This window comes from Ranitomeya variabilis, chromosome 5 (genome assembly GCF_051348905.1).
Source record: "Ranitomeya variabilis isolate aRanVar5 chromosome 5, aRanVar5.hap1, whole genome shotgun sequence".
Classification (NCBI taxonomy): Eukaryota; Metazoa; Chordata; class Amphibia; order Anura; family Dendrobatidae; genus Ranitomeya; species Ranitomeya variabilis.
Window position 1 is genome coordinate 544236046 of NC_135236.1, and position 20853 is coordinate 544256898.

Sequence of the window (20853 nt, forward strand, 5' to 3'; positions counted from 1 at the left end):
CCCAATATAAAGATCAGTGGTAGTTCCCATGAATAGGTGAGAACATCTTCCAACAGGAATACCACTAATGCCTTACCTCATTGATTGACAGCTTTGTGTACACTGTGCATAGGCAGAAAATTGTCAATTAGTGGTATGGGAGGGGTTATACAGAGCTCATGAATATAGATAACTACATGGCTGCAGGTTTACTTGTCCTTGTAATGATAATCTCCTGTTGCTAAAACAGTGAGTTTATCAAAACTATAGCAAGGAGCCCAATAAGCTGGGTTGCCAATCATCTTTAAATTTATGGACAGTCCGAAAAACTTGGTGATTTTCTCTGCCGTGTGTAGCATCTGGCAGAAAAAAAGCACTATCCGTGATTTTAAATATTCCTGCAGTTTATATGTGCTAAAGAGGCTGCCATTCGCAATTTAAGTACGACCTTATTGAAAGAAGAACGACGAGAGGATCCAATCACCACGCAATGCACAATTAGGAAGTCAGTGAGAGGATCCAGTCACCGCTGAGCATGCTGTGTCATCATTTAAATCTTTTGCCTATGGCAGAATTAGTGTCGTCTGGCAGCCGTTGGTGAGTATATCTGTGTGTCAAGACACAGCAGGAGCAGGCACGTACAGCTGGCATACAGTAAGGCACGGCCGGTGCTGGCAGGCATGTCAGATGCAGGCGCGGCAGTTGCAGACAGGTACAGAACAGGGGACCTGAGAATTAGCAAGCATGCAGACAAGCAGAGTGAACACATTGCTCAGGCACCTTCCAAAAGATGGAAGTGCCTTAAATAATACGTGTCTCCCAGCCATTGGCTGAAGACACTTTAGGACAGTGCACATTGTCTCTTAAAGAGACCGGGAGCGCACCCTAAGTGCAGTGCCCGGGGTTCCGACAAGTGTGCGCAGACTTTGGGAGGCTGCACCAGCAGAAGCATGGGCCGAGGGCCAGGGCGGTAAGGAAAGGGGCATGTATGTTCTCCTTGGGCTCCCACTACCTCTACTCAGGAACAAACCCCTTCCAATCCAGAAGAAAAAAGGTTTGTCCTCTTACCCTTTTTGTGACCAGAATATTCTCTACCTCGAAAACATCTTCAGAGCTGAAAGGAGCAGGAGTGGTACCCGGGTCCTTGAAGAAGGAGCTGATAAGAGATAAGGGATGATAAGAGATGATAAGCTTGAGGAGAGATACATGGAATGAATTGGAGATCCGTAAAGAGGCCAGGAGCTTGAGCTTTAGGAAAGTGGCATTAATCTGTTTGAAAACCTCGAAAGAATGGATAAAGCGAGGACCCAACCTTTACAAAGGTAGCTTGAGATGGCAAACTTCGAAGAAAGCCAAACCTTGTCCCCAGGATGAAACAGCGGCAAATCTAAATGCCTCTTGTCTGCGTGTCTCTTCATCCATTCCAAAGACTTCACTAATGTGACCTTGGTGTCCTCCAAAATTTTAGAAACGCCTTTAGTGAGAGTCTCGGCCAAAGGAATGTCAGTGGTAGCAGTTACAGGGAACAGAGTATTGAAGTGTTGACAGACAGGTATACTAGAACAGGGGACCTAAGACCTAGCAAGCATGCAGACAAGCAGAGTGAACACGCTGTTCAGGCACCTCCCAACAGGTGGAGATGCCTTAAATAATAAGTGTCTCCCAGCCATTGGCTGGGGACTTTAGGACAATGAGCACTGTCTCTTTAACAGATCGAGAGCGCGCACCCTAAGCGCAGTGCCCAGGTATTTTCTAGACGTGCACAGACCCCGGGAGGCCGCAGCAGGAGGAAGAGCGGGCCAAGGATCGGGACAGTGAGTTAGTCGGCATCCCTGCCAGGCAGAGGATAGAATGGAATCGGGGTAGAATGGGAATTGTGCAGGGACGCCAACGCTACATATACCATTATCATGTTTATTTCAATTGAGTGGTGTATATCTACAATTGCTGTTTGATGCTCTGTGCATTTGTAATTTCAGGCAAATGAGGATAGGTGGTCTTATGTATATTAATAGGAAGGGAAGGGGGGGGGACGAAAGGGATGTGTGAATAAAATATAGATTTTATTTGAGTTAAATATCATAAAGAAATAATAAAATTACATACACCCAAATTATGGATGTACAGTAGTGTTCAAAATAACAGCAGTGTGTTCAAAAACATGAGTTAATTACAAAATCTTTATACTAGTTTTTATTTCTATGCATTGGGAACATTGCACAATGTTTTCTAATTCAAAACAAGAAGAGAAATGTATATTATTTTTAAGTACTTTACAGAAAATAAAAAATGAACGTTGGGCTGTTCTAAAAAATAGCAGTGTCTGCATTTGTCTTTACAAACTCACAATATGCGCTTTTTTTGTGGATTTAGCATTCCTGTGAATCACTAACCTAATATTTAGTTGTATGCCCACAGTTTTTTACAACTGCTTCACATCTATGTTGCATAGAGTCAACCAAATTCTGACACCAATCAACGGTTATTCCAGCCCAGGGTGGTTGGACTACATCTCACAATTTTTTGGCATTTGCCTCAGAAACAGGATTTTTAATGTAACCTCACACTCTTGTTGAAATACCCATTTTAAAGGCATATCCTCTTCAGTGTAAGGCAACATGACCTCTTCCAGTATATTAATATATGCAAACTGGTCCATGATCCCTGGTATGCGGTAAATGGGTCAGGCACCATAGGAAGAGAAACATGTCCATATCATGATGCTTGCACCACCATGCTTCACTGTCTTCAATGCAGAGTTTTGAGGTCGTCTAACGAACTGTATGCGGCCCTTGAACCCAAAAAGAACAATTTTACTTTCACCAGTCCATAAAATGTTTCTCCATTTCTCTTTAGGCCAGTTGATGTGTTCTTTGGAAAATTGTATCCACTTCAGTACATGTCTTTTTTTAACAGTGGGACTTTGCGGGGACGTCTTGCTAAGACATTAGCTTCACGCAGGCATCTTCTAACTGTCACCGTACTCACAGGTATCTTGAGACTGTATTTGATCATCCTGGAGTTGATCACTGGCTGAGCATTTGCCATTCTGGCTATTCTTCCCTCCATTTGAATGGTAGTCTTCTGTTTCCTTCCACGTCTCTCCGGTTTGGCTTTCCATTTTAGAGCATTGGAGATCATTATAGCTGAACAGCCTATCATTGTCTGCACTTCTTTATAAGTTTTATCCTCTCCAGTCAACTTTTTAATCAAAGTACGCTGTTCTTCTAAGCTGTCTCAAACAACTCTTTTCTCAGGCTTTCAAGGAAAAATGCATGTACAACATGTCCTGGCTTCACCCTTAAATAATGGCCACCTGATTCACACCTGTTTCTTCACAGAATGACTGACCTCACTAATTGAACTCCACGCTGCTATTATTTTGAACACCCCCTTTCAATTAATTATTATAATACACCGACTCAAATATTGCAGATCATGAATGCTGAGTATTGGTTTTCTTAGAATCTTCTGCACCAACTGGTGAATTGTTTGACATGTATAATATAATTTATACCCAAAACAGTAATCTGGTTAGTCATATTAGACTGTTATTATTTTGAACACTACTGTATATTGGATCATTGCTGTACATAAGTTGTTATGCGAGTTAAACATCTGTGACCTACTGAAGTTCTGATTGTATTTCCAAAATCTCTAAGATAGGCCAGTGATTAGTGTTGAGCATTCCGATGCTGCAAGTATCGGGTATCGGCCGATACTTGCTGTATCGGAATTCCGATACCGGGATTCCGATACTCTTGTGGTATCGGGTATCGGAACAACATTAATGTTAAAATGTGTAAAATAGAGAATTAAAATAAAAAATATCGCTATACTCACCTGTCCGACGCAGCCGGGACCTCAGCGCAGGAACCGGCAGCGTTGTTTGTTTAAAATTCCCGCTTTTACATGGTTACGCGAAGTCCCGGCTTGTGATTGGTCAGGGCGGCCATGTTGCCGGGCCGCGGACCAATCACAGCAAGCCGTGACGAAAATACGTCACGGCTTGCTGTGATTGGTCCGCGTCCCGGCAACATGGCCGCCATTAACCAATCACAAGCCGTGACGTCACGGGAGGCTGGAAACGCGCTCATTTTAAAAAGGGCGCGTGTCCAGCCTCCCGTGACGTCACGGCTTGTGATTGGTTGCGTCGCGGTCAACCAATCACAAGCCGGGAGGCTGGACACGCGCCCATTTCAAAATGAGCGCGTCCAGCCTCCCGGCTTGTGATTGGTTGATCGCGGCGCAACCAATCACAAGCCGTGACGTCACGGGAGGCTGGACACGCGCCCATTTCAAAATGAGCGCGTCCAGCCTCCCGGCTTGTGATTGGTTGATCGCGGCGCAACCAATCACAAGCCGTGACGTCACGGGAGGCTGGACACGCGCCCATTTTAAAATGAGCGCGTGTCCAGCCTCCCGTGACGTCACGGCTTGTGATTGGTCAGGGCGGCCATATTGCCGGGACGCGGACCAATCACAGCAAGCCGTGACGTAATTTCGTCACGGCTTGCTGTGATTGGTCCGCGTCCCGGCAACATGGCCGACCTGACCAATCACAAGCCGGGAATTCACGTAACCAAGTAATAGCGCGAATTTTAAACAAACAACGCTGCCGGTTCCCTCGCTGAAGTCCCGGCTGCGTCGGACAGGTGAGTATAGCGATATTTTTTATTTTAATTCTTTCTTTTACACATTTATATGGTTCCCAGGGCCTGAAGGAGAGTTTCCTCTCCTTCAGACCCTGGGAACCATCAGGAATACCGTCCGATACTTGAGTCCCATTGACTTGCATTGGGATCGGGTATCGGTATCGGATTGGATTCCGATACTGTGACGGTATCGGCCGATACTTTCCGATACCGATACTTTCCGATATCGGAAAGTATCGCTCAACACTACCAGTGATCCATTAAGAATAAATGCTATGTCCCTTAAATAATAGAGGTCAGAGCTATATAATATCTTTAACCCCTTAATAACAGCCAAAACGTCTTTTAACTGACCTGCGATATAAGAGAATAGCCTCCCCATATAGGTGACAATCCCGCAGCTGTCGGCTGTACACTATAGCTGACAACTTGCTGTATCAAGATCAGTTTTTGCACCATCCAAATCTGTTTCACCCCTTAGATGCTGCTGTCAATAGTGACTACATCATATAAATGGTTAACAGTGTGGGGGTCTTCCTCTTTATCCCAATTGGTGCCCTCAGATCATGATTTTTCGGTCCTGATGCTTGCCATGGCAATTCATAACCAAATAGCGGCCGTAGAGTCCGACGGCTGTTGTAACCTGTTCAGAAGTTAGAGGCATTTAGGTGGTAAAAATACACTTTTTAATTTCTGTCATGCCACTTTGCATTAATTCTTGAAAATTAGTTGAAGGGTTAATAAACTACCTGACTGCAGTTTTCAATATGTCAAGGGGTGCTGTTTTTAAAATGGTATCACTTTGGAGGTTTTCCAATATATGAGACCCCCAAAGGCACTTCAAACATGGATAGGTCCCTAAAAAAATAAATTTTGTACATTTCTTTGAAAAAATGAAAAACTCCTGCTACTTTTTAAACCTCCTAAAATGCTAACAAAATAAAAGAATATTTTACAAATGGTGCTGATGTAAAGCAGGCATGAGGGAAATGTTATTTATTAATGTTTTGCTTTGGCATGACTATCTGGATTAAAGGGACAATCATTCAAAGTTTGAAAATTGCTAATTTTTTTACATTTTTCTCAAATTTCTGATATTTTTTATAAATAAACACAAAACATATCGACCTAAATTTACCATTATCATAAAGTATAATGTGTCACGAAAAAAGTCTCAAAATCACTGGGATTTGTTGAAGCGTTCCAGAGTTATTACCACATATAATAACACTGGTCAGATTTCAAAAATTTGGCTGTCTCTAAGGGGTTAAAATATGTATAGGGTCACTAAGATTATATTCCCTAACAAGGTAGATTAATTAGGATTATGGCTTGTATCAGAAATGTTATTTATCCCATAGAATGTAAGTCTGCAATGACAGGGTCCTCTCCCCTCTGTACCAGTCTGTCATTATAAATTTGTTTACCGTAAACGATATCTATAATTCTGTGCGTAACCCCTCTCTCTTGAACAGCACCATGGAATTAATGGAGCTATATAAATAAATAATAATATATATGCATATGATAACATATATGTATGTGTTTGTGTGTATATATTGTGATAAAGTCACTGGTAAAATGTTGGAGGGGAGATATGTATCACTACGCTTAATGGCGTCAGTGATGTAAAACCCAGAGTAATTTCCTCCATCAGACTACGTGCTGTGAGGTTTAGGCTGTGTGCACACGTTGCTGATTTTTCGCGTTTTTTTCGTGATAAAAACGCTATAAAACCGCAAAAAAAACAGCATACAATATGCATCCCATCATTTAGAATGAATTCCGCAATTTTTGTGCACACGATGCGTTTTTTTCCGCAAAAAAAAGCATCGCAGTAAAAAACGCAGCATGTTCATTAATTTTGCGTTTTTTGGGCAGATTTCCCACTATAAAGCATTGGGAAATGTCTGGAAAAAAAACGCACCAAAAACGCGGCAAAAACACATGCAGATTTCTTGCAGAAAATTTCAGGTTTTTCTCAGGAATTTTCTGCAAGAAATCCTGAACGTGTGCACATAGCCTTAAGCTAAATTCTGTAATGGGCTGGTTTTTATTTAGACATCCATAGAATGTTTGGGAGGGTGTCCACCTTATCTCCACCTGCAGAGCCGCCACTGCTGTGTGCTGACAGGACCTGTGTGATGTCACAGTCGTGTGTTCAGTCACATGGGGGAAGAGTCACATGGTCTGGCGCTTAAATGGCTTGGCTCCAGAGTCAGTCTGTGTTCTGCAAGACTGGAGAGAGGATTCTCCAGTGGTTTGTGCCTTGTGGAGGAAAGACTGAACCTGTGTTGCTGTAATGTATGGGCTCTGTTGCAGCATTTTGTTTTTTGTTGTTGTTTGCCTGAAGGGCTGTGCTTTCTACCTCCGTTTACCGCCAAGTGAGTTGAACGGTCACAAGTGGTGTTTCGAATGCGGACAACGTTCCTGAAACACCAGAAGCAGCCGTGGTCAAACTGCATGTCCTGGGTAAAGGATGCCATAAACAAAGCCAGCGGACGACATCAGGCAAAATGGAGAACTTACTCATGCATCTCGTGAATGCGCAGCTCCAACAGCGGCAATTTCAACAGGGCCAGTGGACTCGGTGAGTTTGGTGACCCTATTAAGGTCCACACTCCCCCATCAGTTGATCCCTGGGAAACATATGGGCGCCAACTGGATCCACGGCAATGCCAAGGACTACCCTGCTGCCAGAGTGTCTATAAAAAACAAACTATGGTACCGAGTCCCATAAGGTCGGGGTTGTGAGAGACTTACTGCACCCCGTGATAATCGGGCAGGACTTTAAGTTTAGCAACAAACAAAAATAGAGTACTTTCCCTACTACCAAGTATTATCCGTGTAATACATGGTACTTGAAGATACTGGCTATATTGGAGCACCATGTCATGTACTGTATAAATAAAAAAGTCTTGTTTTTTTCCATTTCCAGGCTGATCATTTTAATGCTAAATATGCTTATTTTCAGTTTTGATAGCTCTGTATTCTTCCATTCGTTTCATGTTACTCAATGCACTAAATCAGTCCTCACAAATTAGTTTTCCAGTGTTCAGGCATAATACTTAAGCTATGAGCACCGTAATAAGATTTTTGCAAAGTAAGGAAGCAAGTTGTGGAAAAACGATAAACGTACTATTTTAGATTCAAATGTTTTTAAATGGATGACTGGACATATGTTTAATGATGTATGTGCAATATCCCTGTACAAAATCCTTAGTGATGGGACCAAAGAACCTCTAAATTAAATTGGAATTTTACAGTTAGAAGTTTACAAGTATCATTTGTCCAATTTTGTCTTTTTGACACCCAACATCTTACAGAGGCATAAATTACCAATATTTCCGAAAGTGAGAACAGAACATTTTATATTTGGCAAATTAAATCACATTGACAGTGATAATTATACTTAAGGCAGTATATTTAAGCTTTATTAGATGTTTAAGTGTAACTGCACTTTTACAAAACTATTGACATGATATAAACATGTTAGCTTTGATTGGTGGTCATTTGGGTCCTGAGACCCCAAGAAATGTTAAAACAAAACAGAATCACTGTGCCAAACTATGCTCTTTCCTGACATTGAAGATGGAATTTACAAACTTTTTTTGAGCCCCTCAGTAATGTGTGTGACATGCCAGAGGTTTTGTAAAAGTGAAAAGTTAAAACAGTGCTTGAGCGAATAACTAGAATAAACAAATATTCTTGCTTGGCTGCATAATATCGATGTGCTCTATGTGTCAATACAAAGAATCAGTACATTCATTGTAATGCTCAATGGTAAACTGGAGAGAAAATAATTTGGAAACATCATGCAGGAACCCTTCCACAAAGGCACACATCAGTCTTCTAAGTTGCCATCAAAAACACCGTCGTCTAATTCCAGACCCAAGAACAGCCTGCAAATGAATAAACACAGAAACTTGTTAATATTTTGTAGAGGTAGATTGTGCAATCACTTTACTAGGGGCAGATTAATTTACAAAATATTATGTCATGTATGTAGATCATGGGTGGGGAATCTTTTTTTCTGCCAAGGGCAATTTGAATATTTATACCACCAACATACAGCGGCTGGCCCAAGCACTGCAGTCACTGGGAAAATGCTCAGGGGCCTGAGGTTCCCCACCCCTGATATAGATAGATCCCAATCGTCCCAGATACAGTGGGACAGTCCCGGATTTGGATTTCTGCCCCACATAATGGGTGGTCTTATGAATGTACCCCACTGCCACCACACGCTCCATGGCATCTCCTCCTATCCTTACTGTAGCACTGTGAAACAGTGACGTACTGAGTTCATGCCTACAACATCTGCACTCCAGATGAGAAGCTGCCGTGTCTTTGCTCCGATTTTCCTTTAGAAGACAGAAGTGGCTTGTTACCGCTTCTGATTTATTCTTTTTTCCACAGGCACAAAGGACTTAATGAGCACTATGTACTGAATATACAGACGCCAAGCATCCGCAAAGCCGATGCCTTCGGCGATCACATGATTGCAGGATTCATTCTGATATGGCAGACTCAGATCAGCTCTGCCTGTGACTACTTGCTCAACAGCTGTTTTCCCTTTAAAGGGAACCTATTTCGATATGAGATAAAAATATGGTTAATAGGGCCTGAGCTCTGCTTTACATCAGTACCTTTCATATCCCCCGATTCCCCTCCTTTGCTGAGAAAATACCTTAGTAATCTCTCCGTTTTCATATGTCAATCACCCCGGTCCGGTCCGATGGGGGGGGGGCCTAATCGGTGATTCTCCCCACCTCCAGCTTTGCTCTACGAATCTTCTTTCCTGCGTTGGCTTAGTTTTCTGCGCGTCTGTGGCATCTCGCGCGTGCGCAGTATGTTTTGCCCAACAGTGGGCAAAGCATACAACTCATTATTGCGCATGCGCCAGCATATTTCTTGACGTTCTGTGCCCCGGAAGTCTTTCTATGCTTCCGGGACACAGAGCATAGGGTCAAAAGCCGGCGCATGCGCAATAAGGATTTCATGCTTTGCCCACAGTTGGTCATACTAGAGGCTAATTCAATGCGCAACAGCAGAAAATGACCGGGTTCTGTGCTATTCACAGATTTAGTTACGTCTGACACACCGAGGAGCGGGGGGAGAGACAGCGATTAGGCCACACCCATCGGACCGGGGTGATTGACATACGAAAAGAGAGATTACTAAGGTATTTTCTCAGCAAGGGTTGGAAATCAGGGGATATGAAAGGTACTGATGTAAAGCACAGCTCAGGCTCTATTGAACCATATTTTTATCTCACATCGAAAAAACGGGGTGACAGGTTCCCTTTTAACTGGATGCCCCAATTATAATGGAAAATACACACAATAAAGGAGAAAACAAATGTCTGGCACAGATCTTTTCTGATCTCTTGGGTGCCAAATTATGCCATATTAGATATATACATTAATATGTGTTCGCAGAACTGTAATAACTTGAAGAATTCGCTGGACAGCATATTTAGTATGAAATGTCAACAGTAAAAAGACCCAAACAGAAAAAAAGTAAAGAAAAAGGGAGAAAAAGACCAATACAAAAATATGTGTGCACACCTGGTAAATAATGAAAGAATACATGTGAAGGGTTCTCCCCGCACCCCTGATTTCCTGTGGCCTAGAGCGCTTATGGAGCATATGAGGTAGTACTGACTACAAGGCTCTCTCTATCTATGGTTATGCATGCAAGTGCAGCACTATTTAATTTCCTCCCATTATTCAGCCTGCTGTGGTACATATATATATATATATATCTCTAGTACATGTTGCCCGCTCTATGTGTGACCTCCATACCATGCATGACTATTATTTCCATTCTACATATGGGTGAATATATGCATATACTAATCAAGAGTCTTACAAATATTGTTTGTTAATTGCTCCTTACTACATTTGTGGCCATTAAATCATTTCATATACCTAGGGGTGTTGGATAATGATTGTGTTGTGTTTACATGTTTTTAATGGGTTTGTGTGTCCATAGTTATGAAATAAAGTTTTGTATTCTTTGATTATTTACCTGGTGTGCACACCTTTTTGGTCTTTTTCTCCCTTTTACATGTACGGTACTTTGTATCCCATACAAAGTGTAGCACCATGATGTGTTTCTCTATACTATTCCATCATAGGTGAGCCCTAGTTTCTTTACGATAGGTAGAGTTATTAAACTCAGCATTGGTATTCACAGTGACACGGGTGAAAATATATACATTCTGAAAAATACGACTTCATTTAACAATCAATAACGATCACATTGGTCAAGACACTGTCAGTCGATTGGACGCTAATAATATAATTTAGCACTATACCATCAATATCCGTCCTGAGACAACCCTTATTTCTCAATATTAGCGCTAACATTTTTACTCTAGATGAGAACACCAAGTTTTTATTAAGGCAAATGACCCACCCATGTTTTTGATAACTGACATATTTCTAAAAGCATGCTGGATACATACTGATTAAAGCATTCTGAAGAAGAATCATTGTAGTGTTTATATGGGTTTCCTCGAGACAGTGTGCTCATACAGAGCCAGCAAAAGTACAGTTTACACCCAGTGCAGGTCATTTTGTTACAGCCATCAGTTTTCTGTGAGGACAAAATGTATGTGAATGACATTCAGAGTAGGGAAAACCTTCAATGACTAAAATCATTTTTACTTTCTCATTTTCTCATTGCATATGTCTTTTTAGATTTTTTTTTAATGATTATAGAGGCACCAAGAGTTGGCAAACTTGGACATAAGAAGTCCAAGTCAGAAAATGTATTTTCTATGCAGTAGCAAAAAGAGGTAGAAGGAAGCGAGTCATTCAAAGCAAAAAAAAAAGTTTTATCTAGTTATCTCGTGCTAACCTGTGGTATTTACAAGTGCCTCTCACTAAATTAGAATATCATCAAAAAGTTAATTTATTTCAGTTCTTCACTACAACAAGTGAAATTCATATATTACCGTATATACTCGAGTATAAGCCGAGATTTTCAGCCCAAATTTTGGGCTGAAAGTGCCCCTCTCGGCTTATACTCGAGTCATGATCGGCGGTGGGGTCAGCGGGTGAGGGGGAGAGAGGTCTGTCGCATACTCACCTAGTCCCGGCGCTCCTGGCGCTCCCCCTGCCCGTCCCACGGTCTTCGGTGCCGCAGCTCTTACCCTGTTCAGCGGTCACTTGGGACCGCTCATTAAAATTATGAATATGGACTCCACTCCCATAGGGGTGGAGCCGCATATTCATTTCTCTAATGAGCGGTAACGGTGATCGCTGACAGAGGAAGAGGCTGCGGCACCCAGAGACCAGCTGTCCGGGATAAGGAGCCAGGGACGCCGGGAGCAGGTAAGTATGTCATAGTTACCTGTCCGCGTTCCACACGCCGGGCGCCGCTCCGTCTTCCCGTCCTCTTGCAGTGACTGTTCAGGTCAGAGGGCGCGATGACGTACTAGTGTGCGCGCCGCCCTCTGCCTGAACAGTCAGTGCAGAGAGACGGGACGCTGAGGAGCTGCGGCAGCAAGAGAGGTGAGTATGTCATTTTTTTTTATTGCAGCAGCAGCATTATATATTGCACAGATTTATATGGAGCATCTATGGGGCAATAATGAACGGTGCAGAGCATTATATGGGGCACAGCTTTATAAGGAGCATCTATGGGGCCATAATGAACAGTGCAGAGCATTATATGGGGCACAGCTTTCTATGGAGCATCTATGGGGCCATAATGAACGGTGCAGAGCATTCTATATGGCACAGCTTTATAAGGAGCATCTATGGGGCCATAATGAACGGTGCAGAGCATTCTATATGGCACAGCTGTCTATGGAGCATCTATGGGGCCATAATGAACGGTGCAGAGCATTATATATGGCACAGCTTTATATGGAGCATCTATGGGGCCATAATGAACGGTGCAGAGAATTATATATGGCACAGCTTTATATGGAGCATCTATAGGGCCATAATGAACGGTGCAGAGCATTATATATGGCACAGCTTTATAAGGAGCATCTATGGGGCCATAATGAACGGTGCCGAGCATTATATATGGCACAGCTTTATAAGGAGCATCTACGGGGCCATAATGAACGGTGCTGAGCATTATATGGGGCACAGCTTTATAAGGAGCATCTATGGGGCCATAATGAACGGTGCAGAGCATTATATATGGCACAACTTTCTATGGAGCATCTATGGGGCAATAATGAACGGAGCAGAGCATTATATATGGCACAGCTTTATGTGGAGCATCTATGGGGCCATAATGAACGGTGCAGAGCATTATATGTGGCACAGCTTTATGTGGAGCATCTATGGGACCATAATGAACGGTGCAGAGCATTATATGTGGCACAGCTTTATATGGAGCATCTATGGGGCCATAATGAACGGTATGGAGCATCTATTTTTATTTTTGAAATTCACTGGTAGCTGCTGCATTTTCCACCCTAGGCTTATACTCGAGTCAATAAGTTTTCCCAGTTTTTTGTGGCAAAATTAGGGGGGTCGGCTTATACTCGAGTATATACGGTATATGGAGTCATTACAAACAGAGTGATCTATTTCAAGTGTTTATTTCTGTTAATGTTGAGAATTATGGCTTACAGCCAATGAAAACCCAAAAGTCATTATCTCAGTAAATTAGAATACTTTATAACAACAGCTTGAAAAATGATTTTAAAATACAAAATGTTGGCCTATGTTCAGTAATGTATGTTCAGCAAATGCACTCAATACTTGGTCAGGGCTCCTTTTGAATCAATTACTACATCAATGCGGCGTGGCATGGAGGCGATCAGCCTGTGGCACTGCTGAGGTGTTATGGAAGCCCAGGTTGCTTTGATAGCAGCCTTCAGCTCGTTTGCATTGTTGGGTCTGATGTCTCATCTTCCTGACAATACCCCATTGATTTTCTATGGGGTTAAGGTCAGGCAAGTTTGCTGGCCAATCAAGCACAGTGATACTGTTCTTTTTAAACCAGATAATGGTACTTTTGGCAGTGTGGACAGGTGCCAAGTCCTGCTGGAGAATTAAATTTCCATCTCCAAAAAGCTTGTCGACAGAGGGAAGCATGAAGTGCTCTAAAATTTCCTGGTAGACGGCTGTGCTGACTTTGGTCTTGATAAAACACAGTGGACCTACATCAGCAGATGACATGGCTCCCCAAACCATCACTCATTGTGGAAACTTCACACTAGACCTCAAGCAGCTTGGATTGTGGTCTCTCCACTCTTCCTCCAGACTCTGGGACCTTGATTTCCAAATGAAATGCAAAATTTACTTTCATCTGAAAACAAAACCTTGGACGACTGAGCAATAATAGTCCAGTTCTTTTTCTCCTTGGCCCAGGTAAGACGCTTCTGGCATTGTCTATTGGTCATGAGTGGCTTGACACAAGGAATGTGACACTTGTAGCCCATGTCCTGGATACGTCTGTGTGTGGTGGCTCTTGAAGCAATGACTCCAGCATCAGTCTACTCCTTGTGAATCGCCCCAATTTTTGAATGGCCTTTTCTTAACAATCCTTTCAAGGCTGCGGTTATCCAGGTTGCTTGTGCGCCTTTTTCCTTCCACTCAACTTTCCATTAATATGCTTGGATACAGCACTCTGAACAGACAGCTTCTTTAGCAATGACCTATTGTGGCTTAACCTCCTTGTGGAGTGAGTCAGTGACTGCCTTCTGGACATCTGTCAAATCAGCAATCATCCCCATGATTGTGGAGCCTACTGAAACAGACTAAGGGACCTTTTTATACACTTAGGAAGCCTTTGCAGGTGTTTTTTGTTAATTATTCTAATTTACTGAGATAATGACTTTTGGGTTTTCATTGGCTGTAAGCCATAATCATCAACATTAAGAGAAATAAACACCTGAAAAAGATCACTCTGTTTGTAATGACTATTATAATATAGGAGTTTCACTTTTTGTATTGAAGAACTGAAATAAATTAAATTTTTGATGATATCCTAATTTAGTGAGAAGCACTTGTAGTTAAATAAGAGAAATGATACCTTTCTATTCTCAGGTTCTAATTTTCAGTATTTACTGAGCTGGCGGAAAGCATATAGCTGCCATGAGGTCTCCCATACACACTACAGAGAACAAGAGATCCTGTTCCCCCATACAACAACTGTACTGAGCAGTGTAGCTGTGCGTAAGCACTGGGGAGAAACAAGAAAACACTTACTGAGACCAACAGCATTACGGTGTTCTATCTCTGTCCCCCCTCAGAGTTAAACTCCCCATCATTTGACAACTATAGGTGGCAACTGTAATCTGATCCTAAATCCATCTTCAGCAAAGACAAGTTTAAGGGGTGGTCCAGCTCATAAAATGTATTTTTTTAAAATAAAGTGGCATGTAAAAGTTTGGGCACACCTGGTCAAAATTAATGTTATTGTGAACAGTTAAGCAAACTGAAGATGAATAATCTCCACATTTCCTTTATATTTTAGACAAAAAAATTTTTTTTACATTTTAAAAATTACAAAAAGGAAAATGGGCAGATGCAAATGTTTAGGCACTTTTGAGAGATTTGTGGGCTCAGATAGCTTTGACCAAAGTTTCTGACCTTAATTAGCTTGTTACGGTTATGACTTGTTCACTATCATTGTTAGGAAAGGCCTGGTGATGTAAATTTCCCAGTATTATAAAAACCCAACATCCTCTAACCTTGTACCAAAAACCAGCAGCCATGGGTTCTTCTAAGCAGCTGCCTAGCACTCTGAAAATGGAAATGGTGGAGGCCCACAAAGCAGGAGAAGGCTATAAGAAGATAGCAAAGCATTTTCAAGTTGCCCATTCCTCAGTTAGAAATGTAATTAAGAAATGGCAGTTAACAGTAAGGGTATGTGCACACGTCCGGATTTCTTGCAGAAATTTCCTGAAGAAAACCGGAAATTTTCTGCAAGAAATCCGCATTTTTTTTTTGCGTTTTTTTTTCCGTTTTTTTTTCGCGTTTTTTTTAGCATTCTGCAAGCGTAATTAGCTTGCAGAATGCTAAAGTTTTCCAAGCGATCTGTAGCATCGCTTGGAAAACTGACTGACAAGTTGGTCACACTTGTCAAACATACTGTTTGACAAGTGTGACCAACTTTTTACTATAGATGCTGCTTATGCAGCATCTATAGTAAAAGATAGAATGTTTAAAAATAATAAAAAAAATTTAAAAAAATGGTTATACTCACCCTCTGCAGACAGCCAATCTCCTCAGCGGCGTCCGTTCCTATAGATGCCGGTGTGGTTCAGGACCTTCGATGACGTCGCGGCTTGTGATTGGTCGCGTGAGTCACATGAGCGGTCACGCGACCAATCACAAGACAGCGACGTCATCACAGGTCCTGAACCACACCATCTTTAGGAACGGAAGAGAGAGCATGCACCGGAGAGGCGGGAACACTTCGGGGGCCATCAGAGGGTGAGTATATCACTATTTTTTATTTTAATTCTTTTTTTTTTACCAATTATATGGTGCCCAGTCCGTGGAGGAGAGTCTCCTCTCCTCCACCCTGGGTACCAACCGCACATAATCTGCTTACTTCCCGCATGGTGGGCATAGCCCTGTGCGGGAAGTAAGCAGATCAATGCACTCCTAGGTGTGCGGAATCCCCGCAATTCCGCATTTTTAATGAACATGTTGCTTTTTTTTCCGCGATGCGATTTTTTCGCGGAAAGAATGTAACATTTGCACAAAAAATGCGGAATACCCTGTAAATAATAGGAGGCATATGTAAGCGGTTTTTTTCGCGTTTTTATAGCGAAAAAACGCGAAAAAAACGCGAAAAATCCTGAACGTGTGCACATGGCCTAACAGTGGAAGTCAAGATAGGGTCTGGAAGATCAAGCAAAATTTTAGTGAGAGCTGCTCGTAGAATTGCAAGAGAGGCAAATCAGAATTCCCGCATCACTGCAATAGACTTTCAGAATGATTTAGCAGACTCTGGAGCTGTGGTACATTGTTCTACTGTTCAAAGACATCTGAAAAGGAATCATCGGAAGAAGACCTCTCCTGCATCCTCACCATAAAACTCAGCGTCAGAATTATGCAAAAGAACATCTAAACATTCCTGATACATTTTGAAAACAAGTTCTGTGGACCAACTCTGGCCAAAATGATGAAATGTATATGTGGAGAAAAAATGGCACAGAATTTCAGGAAAAGAACATCTCATTAAGCATTAAGCATAGGGTTGGGCTTTGGGGTTGTGTTTCAACCAATGATGGCTGTTATGGACTGGTAATTTAGGAGCGACATGCGACTAGCTCTGGGCAGGTGGTAACTATACAGATCGCAGTTCCTGATCTTAACACAACACTAGCAGTAGCCGTGGAATGTTCCTGTCACTCCCTGGACATCTCGTCACAGCCGGAGAACTAGCTACCCCTAAAAGGTAGAAACAGGAAAGCTATCTCGCCTCAGAGAAAATCCCCAAAGGATAGGACAGCCCCCCACAAATATTGGCTGTGAGAGGAGAAGGAAATGACATACGTAGTATGAAACAAGATTTAGCAAAGGAGGCCAATTCTAGCTAGATAGACAGTAAGGAAAGAAACACTGTGCGGTCAGTAATAAAAACTAGAAAAAGTCCACCGCAGAGATATGCAAAAATCTCCACACCTGACTAAAGGTGTGGAGGGCAAAATCTGCAGCCCAGAGCTTCCAGCTTAGCTGAATAGATCCATACTGATAAGCTGGACAAATGAACAAAACATAAAATGTGTTGAACAATAAGTCCACAACAAGTGCACTGCAAAAGGACAAGCAAGGACTTATCTTTGCTGAACGGGTCAGAGTGTCAGGGAAATCCAAGAGCCGTGCCTCCAAGCAGGAACAATTGACAACTGCCATTGATTGAGGGATAAAGCCAGACTAAAATAGCCGAGCAGAAAGACGATCAGTGGAAGCAGCTGCTGATGCTAAATCCAAGAAGCAGCTATACCACTCAAAACCACAGGAGGGAGCCCACGAGCAGAATTCACAAAAGTGCTACTTACAACCACCGGAGGGAGCCCAAGAGCGGAATTCACAACAGATGGCACAGGGAACATTTCATGGGTAGGGGGAAGAATGGATTCAATGAAATTTCAACAATTTTTTTATGCAAACATAACACCATCTGTAAAAAAAAGCTGAAGTTGAAAAGAGGATGGCTTCTACAAATGGATAATGATCCTAAACACACGTCAAAATCCACAATAGATTACCTCAAAAGGCACAAGCTGAAGGCTTTACAATGGCTCTCACAGACCTCAGATCTGAACATCATTGATAATCTGTGGCTAGACCTCAAAATAGCAGTGCATGCAAGATGACCCAGGAAGCTCACAGAACTTTAAGAATTTTCCAAGGAAGAATGAATGAAAATCACTCAAACAAGAACTGAAAGAGTCTTGTCTGGCTACAAAAAGCATATACAAGCTGTGATACTTGCCAAAGGGTGTGCTATTAGGTACTAACCATGCAGGGTGCCCAAACTTTTTCACTGGCCCATTTTTCTTTTTGTAATTATTAAAATGTAAAAGATGAAAATATCTATTTTTTTTTTCCTAAAATACAATGGAAATGTGTCATCTTTAAATTTAGGCCTTTAAGAGATCATTTCATCTTCAACTTGCTTAACTGTTCACAATAACAGTCATTTTGACCAGGGGTGCACAAATTTCACATGCCACTTTATCTATACTTACACCCTAACCACTTTTGTAATTTGCTTTATTACACAAATACCCTACACTTTTCCCTATTTAGCTATTTGCTAAATATATAGTTTTTACTGTACTTCATGTGACGTTTTGTTTGAAAGGAGTCTCAAACGTGATGTCACGGGGGGCTGGGGCTGCCCTCAGTCCCCGTAGCAAAAGTATGTCATCAGGGGGTAGTGCTGTAGTAACTTATTAGTTTCTTGCATTGCTGTTCCCTCTGAAGACATCCTGGGTGATAGATGCTGTGGGAAAGGCAAGTTCAGAGTTGGAATTCTGCTTCTATCTCCATCTCCGCTTCTGTGAAAGAAGAGGTTGTCAGGGGGTGGAGATAAAAACAGTGAGCGACACGAGTGCTGCCCCACAGCTTCTACCACCGCCCTCAAATTAATTGTCATCAGGGGGTGGTGCTGGGGTCACTCACTGCTTCTAACATGAGAATAATGGAAATTAGGGAAAATGTATAATTGAGTTAACAACTGGCTTAGTGATAGGAAACAGAGGATTGTTACTAATCGAATTGGGTCACAGTTAACAGTGGAGCAGTATTGGGCCCTTTTCTTTTTCATATATTTATTAATACCTTGCAGAAGGCATACAAAGTAAAATTTCAGTATTTGCAGATGATATTAAACTCTACAAGGTAATCACAGAGGTAGATCATTAAGTCTATGTTCAAGCCAACAGGTGTATAGTAGCATACGCGTTCCAAACCTTGCAGTTCTTAATCATTGCATAGATGGTTTGAAACACGAATGCTACCATATACCTCCCCATAGGGGGCTTGTGACATTTATGCCTCCAGCGTATATAAATCACTCTGTAACATCAAGGCCACGTTCACACTATCCATATCTGGTCAGTATTTTACATCAGTGCATTGTGCTTGTTCATGGAATGAAGGCACTGTGTTTGTCCTGGTGGTCATGTGACTGGCCGTTTGACTACAGGGATGCCAGTAGTAGGAGGCCGGCATATCTCAGCCCTATTATCGACGACAGTGACTGTAGACGGCCTGGTTTATCCTGAAACTGGGTCTGCAAAGTCTAATTAATATTCAACCTGAATATGAGTTCCACAGCGAGGACAGCACTTGGAGTTCTGCTCCAGCCAATCCATACTCTCCATTTCTTCCACAGCTTTCTGGATTACTCTCTTTCCATACCTCTTCTCCAGGAATTTCTTGCCTTCATCATCTGCAGCCAAATAGTCTTGACGCAGAGAGATGAGTTTTTCTGAGAGTAAGGAGGGTAAATATAAGAAATACTAAAAATTATTACTCAGACTTTGAGTGATATGACTTTTATTTCAGATTTTAGTTATTTAAAAAAACAAATTAAAAGTGTATTTTTACGCCAAAAACTTTGATCCCGCAAATCCAACCTGAAGTTAATCTGTCGGCCCAGGTAAATGTTTAGTTCTTCTGACCTTTAGTTAGACTATGTTTAAGGGGTTGACCTATTCCATCAGTACAATGACGTGTTGGTTAGCTCCTTTACTGTACCTTGGAGAGGGTATTGAATCTTCTACGCATAGTAAGCATAAACACCCTGAGGTATGAATTTCCAGATTCTAGAAAATGGTGTCATTTTATTCTAAAAAACTGAGAGCACCGTGACTGGAAGAATAATGTACAATGGTCAAAAGTCCAATTTTTGTCAGATTCTTCCAGAACTGACAATATAGAGATTATTTAGAGTACCACATACTTATTTTCACGCTCTCCCCAACCTCAAATCCCAGAACACTAACTTTTATGATATTATGACTTTGGTTGAAAACACCAAATAAAATGCGTTTTTCTGCTTGTTGCACAGAGACAATAAATACTGAACCTACCTGCAGTCACTTTGCAAGAGGAGACTCCATGGAAGGTCATTTTACACAAGATACAAAATGCATATTGGCAGACTGAGCAGATGCCCATTGTATCCTCTGGCTCCTGCATGACTGGGGTCTGACAGCCTGGACGTGGGCAGTAAACAACATCGGCCATTAAATCCAAGCTTGATTGCAGGAGGAGACGATCATAGCGGCTAAAAAGCTGCTCCTCTACCAGATTCTTTACCTGCAAGAAAAAAGGACATTAACAATTCACTATCTGTACTCAAACATGGAATTCAGAGCTGCAGATAGCACTCAACATCTTCTCCATGCAATACAATAAATAGCCTGGACTCCGTCCTTGACTTTACACAATACCTGCTCTATTTGTCTTTGGTTTTGGAAGACTATCAGACTACTTGCTTGCCTATCTGACCACATCATAGTAAAGTAACTGAAAATCTGAATAAAAAGTATTTTCCTTTTTTTATTTCTCATTTCCATTGCAGCAATATTAGCTTATAAAGTTTATATGATAAATTCCACTATAACCAAGGAGGTGATAGGAGATATTACCTGCTGGGAACATTTAATTTTTCCCCTGCAGAATGTTTCACAATTAGAAGGATGCAGCGTGATGCAAGAAAAAAAAAAAAGAAAAAAAGAGACCACCTCCAGAGAAGGACAGAACAGGCTTTC

General features: G+C 41.8%; 1 protein-coding gene across 3 annotated transcripts in view; it reads right to left on the reverse strand.

Annotated features, from left to right (window-relative positions):
• Positions 1-7978: 7978 nt before the first annotated feature.
• LOC143776447 (E3 ubiquitin-protein ligase RNF14-like) overlaps positions 7979-20853 on the reverse strand; it is a 59503-nt gene continuing 46628 nt past the window's right edge. For all 3 annotated transcript variants that reach the window (XM_077265851.1, XM_077265853.1, XM_077265852.1), the window contains exons 6-9: positions 20170-20398; positions 19393-19565; positions 11104-11234; positions 7979-8536 (exon numbers count right to left, since the gene is read on the reverse strand). In XM_077265851.1, the coding sequence (XP_077121966.1) occupies positions 8479-8536; positions 11104-11234; positions 19393-19565; positions 20170-20398 (591 nt within the window). In that variant the 3' untranslated portion in view covers positions 7979-8478. The remainder of the gene's footprint in view (positions 8537-11103; positions 11235-19392; positions 19566-20169; positions 20399-20853) is intronic.